General features: G+C 35.6%; 1 protein-coding gene across 1 annotated transcript in view; it reads right to left on the bottom strand.

Annotated features, from left to right (window-relative positions):
• Window positions 1-845: 845 nt before the first annotated feature.
• Window positions 846-7,541, bottom strand: part of LOC135207194 (putative neural-cadherin 2) — a 106,736-nt gene continuing 100,040 nt past the window's right edge. Inside the window, 1 exon segment of the mRNA XM_064238765.1 lies at window positions 846-883. Within this exon segment, the coding sequence (XP_064094835.1) occupies window positions 846-883 (38 nt within the window).

Here is a 7,541-nt window from a genome sequence, read left to right on the forward strand (position 1 = left end):
TCTCGGGGAAGCCCAACTGATCTGCTGTGACCTCTCTGATGGGGAGGGGGAATTTGCATAGGATGGAGTCTGGGAACATAAGCAACTGGTCGGGTAATCTCGAAATGACGTTATCGGCCCGCCCTGGATTCGAAACCTTCTTAAGTGAGGGAGGAGGCCTTACATTAGGAAGGAAGGGGGAAGACTTGATAAGAGGATTACCTTCTCGTTTGCAAACATATCGCTGATTATAGGTGACATCTGCGCATATACAGACGCACACAGACGGGTACGCGCACACAAATGCACGCAACCGTTATATAAACAGATACACACAAGCATTACATAAATGTATGTATATATCCATTGTCTAATAAAGGTTGCCCATAAAATCCCTCAAAGAAGGTAGATTTTAAAGCGTTGTATTTCGGAAATTATTGTTTTCCTTAACTGACAGTTGTACAACCTTTATTAGAAGGAATTCTATTATAATAGAAAGTATACAGCAAATAATTAAATACAAGTCACATATAACTCATTAATGTCGAATTCAATTTTCTCTTGGAAAAGACAACAGCCGAAGTGAATTAAATATGATAAGTGCTCCTACCTTAGCCAAGATTCGAACCTAGAAGTTTTAGGATAAGGAACAAAGATGACAATGGCTATCAGGAGGGATACGAGTTGCTTTCGACTTTGCTTTACACTTACTCTCTAAATCAACTTCTTTTCTTAAGATCAAAATCAAAACATCTCGGTATTATTACCCGAGTACTTCAGTTTATAACGCATCGAGATTTATGATGTTTGGTCACTAACTGACAGGTGGCATTTTTGAATTTATCGACTACGCACAATGAACTCTCTTATACTTCATCATGTTTTTTTTTGTTAATCTGAGAGCCTTGAAATATGAATAAGAAATTTAAGCTTGAATATGAAATAGACTATGAAATTTAAACTTCAAATTTGAAAAGGAAAAAGGAAATTTATCTCTGAAATCTGTAAAGGAAAAAGGAAATAGGAAATTTCATCTGAAAAAGAAAATTTAAGCTTGAAATCTGAAAATGAAAAAGAAAATTTATCATTGAAATCTTAAAATGCGAAAGAAAATATAAATTTTAAACTGGCAATTTGAAAATGAAAATGGAAATTCAATATGGAAATCTGAAAAGGAAAAAGGAAATTTAACATTGAAATCTGAAAATAAAAAAGGAAATAGGAAATTTAAACTTGAAATTTGAAACTGAAAATGAAATTTAACCTTGAAATCTGAAAAGGAAAAATTAAATTTAACCATGAAATCTAAAAATGAAAAAGGATATTTATGGCTGAAATCTGAAAATGAAAAAGGAAGAGAAATTTTAACATTGAAATTTGAAAATGAAAAATGAATTTTATCATTGAAATCTGTCAATGAAAAAGGAAATTTAACCTTGAAATCTGAAAAGGAAATAGAAATTTAACCTTGAAATCTTTAAATCAAAAATAAAATAGGAAATTTATAATTTAAATCTGAAAATGAAAAAAGGAAATTTCACCTTGAAATCTGGAAATGAAATAGGAAATTTAACCTTGAAATCTGATAATTAAAAATGAAATTAGGAAATTTAACTTTGAAATATAAAAGTGAAATTAGGAAATTTAACCATGAAATCTGAAAATGAAAATAGGAAATTTTCCACCCCTGACAAGTTTCGAACTGACTTCCCAAATTACTGTCAACTGGGCCACCAGCCGAGTTCAGATTTCATTGTCCGATTCGCGACAAAGTGTAACGGAAACACAATGATGAATATTTTCAATTATTTACTCACTCGAAGTTTTATTACGGGAAGGAGGTCCTCTTTAAAATTAATTTAAATTGAATTAATAAAAAGGGGAAAAAAGATGGAACACCAGCAAATTCATCTTTCCATTTGTCCTCTATGCGATGTACAAAATAAAAAGGAAAATAAATGACATCATAACAAGGATATTGACTTCATTCAGACCTATTGTGTTATATCTAAGCAGATTTCAATTTCGTTAATGGCCAAAATAGCCACCGAGCTTCGTTTCAAGACCTTCTATACAACTATATCACTGTATCATGGTTAATGCCGACCTCCAGAAGCCCTTCGGATATCTAAGTCTTATTGGTCCTAAGCTTTTAAACCTCCACTAAAACTATATTACAATAAGCTCAGAATTCCATATCTTTCCCTGATATCGTTGTTCTTAAATATCTAAAAAATTCAACACTATTCGCTCTTTTTAAACCTTTTATTTCATTCCTTTGTGCATATTCTGTCATTGTTACTTCTCTTTTTGAAATTAGCTTGAGTCTCATCTCTCCTTAAAATCTTGGAGAAGCGTTGATTACAAACAGCATCATTATCCACGTATCCTAAATCGTTCTATTTTCTATCACCTCATCAATCTAAACTTTCGCTTCCAAATCAGACCACCTTTCTTATTATGACGTCTATGAGAAGAGTAAATTGCAAAATAAAAAAAAAGGAAAAAAATCCCCTTGCAGCATCCCACTATTTATTGCGAGATCCCTTGACAAGACGCCATCAACATTAACTTAGCATCTACTTCGTTAGGATAATTTTCCGTTTGCTTTTCATAGAAAACGGGAGAATCCGAAGTGATGCAACATTCCCCATAATCATAGTTTGCGAAAGCTGTCAAATCCAATCTCGTAGATGATCGGCAAAAGCAATCAGAAAATGGCTCTTAAATTAAGCACACTCCTCCTGCACGGTATGAATTAATACAAATAACTGATCGATCTGTAAGCTCCTGCCTTTACTGTGCATGTATGTATGTATGTATGTATGTATGTATGTATGTATGTATGTATGTATGTATGTAACTAGCAATTGAATTATAAATTAAGTTTCTGGCTCCTGAGAAGATGCGATTGGAGTTACAAACGCAAAGAATTACCGCCCGGTGCCTCAGCCAGAAATCTGCGCGCCTTCCAGCAGTTTGAACTTGCAATAAAGTTTTATGCCGTGGCCTGATCGTTAATGCTATGTGCTTGTGCCTCCAACCATCTCGGATGCGAGCTCGAATCGCCTGAGGCCGTAAACTTATTCCCTTGTTGTACCAGGTCTGCTCAAGGGTGGGAGACGTCAGGGAAATGCGCCCAGATCTCGTCTTATTAAGATTTAAACTGCATAAAAAGTGGCCGGTATAATCAATTGATTGCGGGTATTTTCGCACATACGCGCAATGAGACATTTCAGAGTATATATGTGTATGGATATATATGCATTTTTATATATATAAATCTATGTATATATATCATATACATATATGTATTTATATGCATATATGTATCATATATATATAAATATATAATGTATAGCGTATATATGCTTAATAAATCAGAGTAGATGCACGTGACTTCATTAAATAAGCGAATACACGCATACACACACACACACATATATATATGTATATATATATATATATATATATATATATATATATATATATATATATATATATATATATATATATATATATATATAGAACCCGTACTTCGGACGTGTTATCGAACGCACATCGAGAGGGCAGGGGAGGCAGCAGCACCAGGTCCCTGTTTACGTTCATCAATATTAAACTGCAGAAATCATTTATTATCCAATACAACATACTTTGAGAAAACTTACATCTGTTATTGCCTGGTCCAGGGCAGCACTCGGACCGTTAACAGATCTAGGTACAACGATAAACAGTAACTTTGAACAGCTGGCTATTAGTTGTGGTATAAGTTGATATCAACTCTTGAATTCAACTTCTGTACTTCGAATCTATATCATTCCGTCTCTGCAATGATAGCTGATTCGTAAGTTTGTAACAAGTGGCTAATTACGAAGTTTTGTCACTTAACACACTTGTGACCTTTTTTTTGTTCACAAATAATAAGGAAAGAAATATCGTTTACTGCCCGATTCACTACGCTATGGGAACAACTTCTACCCAATGGAGGTTATAACTAATAAGTGCTTCATTCCAGGGACGAACTACTGATCAATTATGAGTCCTTCTAGGTGTAAGTTATTCCGAAGGTCTAGGGAAATTTATTCTATGATATATGTATATATATATAGATATAATATATATATATATATATATATATATACATATAAATATATATATATATATATATATATATATATATATATATATATATATCTATATATATAATATATATTGTGATAAGCATCCCTCTGACACTTGTTTTTTACTTTTTTTCTATTTTGAAAGATGAGGGAAATGAATAGAAACATGGGAGAAATAGAGGAATCGATTTTAGGAAATGCAGAACACAAACAAATACCACTGTTGTGACTTTTGAGACATTTTCATTCATTGTCTGTCTCCTGTTGTCCCCGTTTTGCTTGAACGATTTCTCGAGTACGAAAACATGGGCGATTCACCAGCCATCTGCAAAAATGTCATTTAATATCCTGTCAATTTTGATTTATTACTCATTACACACTCGTCATAGCCATCGCCATCCCAAATCTAATTAAGACACTGGCCTTGAGCCAATCACGACTTGCCACTTTCTGAAAGGTAGAAGACTTCTGAGACCATACCCCCTCAAACCCATTGTCCTAATTCCCCAGTCAAATCTTATGAGAGTCATTTGAAGGGATCAGGCTCTTAGCATTCGTTGAATTTCACACCCTCACACGTTTGGTCTCCATAACCTGACCTCGCACCTGTACCCTTGTTTTTGCAGTGCCTCCCAACTGCAGCTCCGCCCCCAAGCCGAACCCTCTCAACTCTAATTAGAACCTCTTTGTACTCTCTCTTCCATACCCTTCTTTCTACTGGCTTTCAGTGACCTTTTCAGGTACCTACCGAGATTAGCGGTGGAGACCAAAGGACCGAGAGATGTCGCGTTTTGACAGATTTCAGATAGTACAACTTCCGACAACACCCAAACTGGGTATATATATAGGTCGGTGTGCCCTGTGAAATCACGTTTCGCTCTAGCCCTTGAAAGCAGCAGTTTGCCCTACGAAGTGGCATCGCACCTGAGTCTGACAATGTGGCAATGTGCTCTAGTATAGTGATGTCTTGGTGAAGATCTAACAGCTAGTTCACACTTCTACTGTACCGTCTGGAATCCGTACTCTGTCTTGACATCCAACCCCGACATCTCACCTGGAAGCTGTCACCTTGAAGTACTTATAAGTGTTGCCTGATGTGGAGCACTCTCCCATTTTTGTTCCTTGGTGAAGAACTGCAAGTGACGAAGTCCTTCTACCGACGCCCTGGGTTAACTCTACACATGTCTCGCCCACAGACAAAGGTAAATGAATTGGAAGTTGATTGTCGGCCTTCACCTACTATTTCTTGAACTTGTTCCTCGTTCCAACTGTTCTCCTATTTCCATGATCCTATTATCCTGTCTCATTCAGGGACTTCAGTGATATTTGACTGTGCAATTGTGATATTTGTGAATTCATCGTGAAAGTGTTTTTAAGATCTGTGTTTGTCATGTTTACAGTAATCGCGTAATTTAACATTCCATTCAATATTTGATATATCTCATGTTTTACATGTTTTCATTTAAGCATTGATTAGTTATGTAAGCTTTTCCTTTGTTCTCCCATGTGTTACAATGTTACCTACTTTGTAGATTCGTGTAGACTTCTTCATTCTGTGCTGTCTTCTATAATTCAGCAGTGCCACTCAGTATTCACTGCCAGTGCCATTCTTTGATTCTTTGGGACAATATTCCTGAGATCTCAGTGGGAGCAATACTTGCTTACAGTGCTCCACCTATTGCGTTTAAGTCTTAAGAGTTCTGTCATTATTTTTGCTTGCAACCCAGTGACACATTTGTTCTTCAAATTGCACATAATATTCAATAGTGATCCAGTGCCACAGAGCCAGTGAGAGCTTCTGTAATTTTATTATTCTCCTGATTATCTTAGTGAATTATAAGTGGACATAGTATGTTTACCTTCAATCCTTTTATGAAAGTAATTTGTGATGATTTACTCAAGGTACTGCTTACATGTGGTAGGCCATCCCTAGTCAGTCACTGTTTCCAAAAGGATTTTAAAGTAGAGCCAGTTCCTCCAGATTTTCCAAAGTAAAATCTTACACCCCGGTCTGCCCTGTGAAGGCAATTTCTGTCTTTTTGTTTGTTTGCCTGTTTTTTTCTTCGCTATGCACGGCCAGACTATGAAAGCTAGGGCTACCAAATTTTCATCATAAACCCCCTTTTCCCCAAGGAAGGTTTTAGTCAAAACCCAATATTCGAGGGCTGTTTCTAAAGGGGTCATAACCCCTCTTTCATACCTCCTCATTTTTTACAATTTCCGGAGTTGACAGCTAGCACTACCAAATTTTTACCATAGAGTCCTCTCCCCCAAAGGGAGGTTTTAGTCAAAATCCGAAATTCGGAGTTGACATCTATGTAGAAGTTTTTCTATAGGTACAAACAGGCACCCTCAGTATTAAGGAGGGCAAACCACTCTGGGAATGGGGACCCGAGGGTTTCCCACAATATTAGGGGGGCTGGAGAAAGGCGTCGTAGCCTATACCTACCACGACCTTGATAAAGCAGGGAGGGCACTGCCCACCGCTCACTGTGGGGAATTAGTGCCCAAAGGGCCAGAGATGGGCCTGTTGCATTAAAATTTGGTACCAAGAGTTAAGATGAATGACTACAAACGTTTTTAACATGAAAATCAGAGTTTAACTATAGGCTGAGTTTTATCAAGGGCGGTTTAAGGGGGAGGTCTCGCTATTATAATCTCCCCCGAGCAACCTGTCGCAACCTGTATGAGCCTGCCGTCGGCCAGCAGTGCCTGCCCTGACTGAGACAGTCAGTGACTCAGTAGCACTGGTTGGGAAAGATGTACGTCCAGGTCTTTTAGAAGTGAATGTGCGTTAGATAACACGTCCGAAATATCAATATAGCTACTAGTATACGTGTATAATAAATATATTATATATATATATATATATATATATATATATATATATACTAATATATGAAGAACTTGATCACGAAGTAAATAAAAGTTTTGCCACAGAGGAAAATGAAAGGTGAGAGATCTCTCTCGCCTTTCATTTGCCTCCATGGGAAAACCTTTATATATAGTTAAATACATATAAATTAAATATATTATACACACACATATATATATATATACATATATAATAATAATATGATATATATATTATATTATATATAGATAATATAATATTAAGATATAATCTATGTATATATATACATATTATCTTAATATATATGTATATAATTATTTATATGTGATATATAGATATATATATATATATATATATATATATATATTATATATATATGTATATATATATTTATAGTTATTTATATATAAACATAAATGTCCCGTTGCGCGTATATGCTGTGATGCCCTTAATGAATTGATTACCGGCCTCTTTTATGTAATTTAAATCTAAAAGAAGAAATCTCGACTCATTTCCCTGGCGTCTCCCACCCTTGAGCAGACCTGGTACAACAAGGGAATAAGTTTACGGCCTCAGGCGATTCGAGC

This window comes from Macrobrachium nipponense, chromosome 32, assembly GCF_015104395.2.
Source record: "Macrobrachium nipponense isolate FS-2020 chromosome 32, ASM1510439v2, whole genome shotgun sequence".
NCBI lineage: Eukaryota > Metazoa > Arthropoda > Malacostraca > Decapoda > Palaemonidae > Macrobrachium > Macrobrachium nipponense.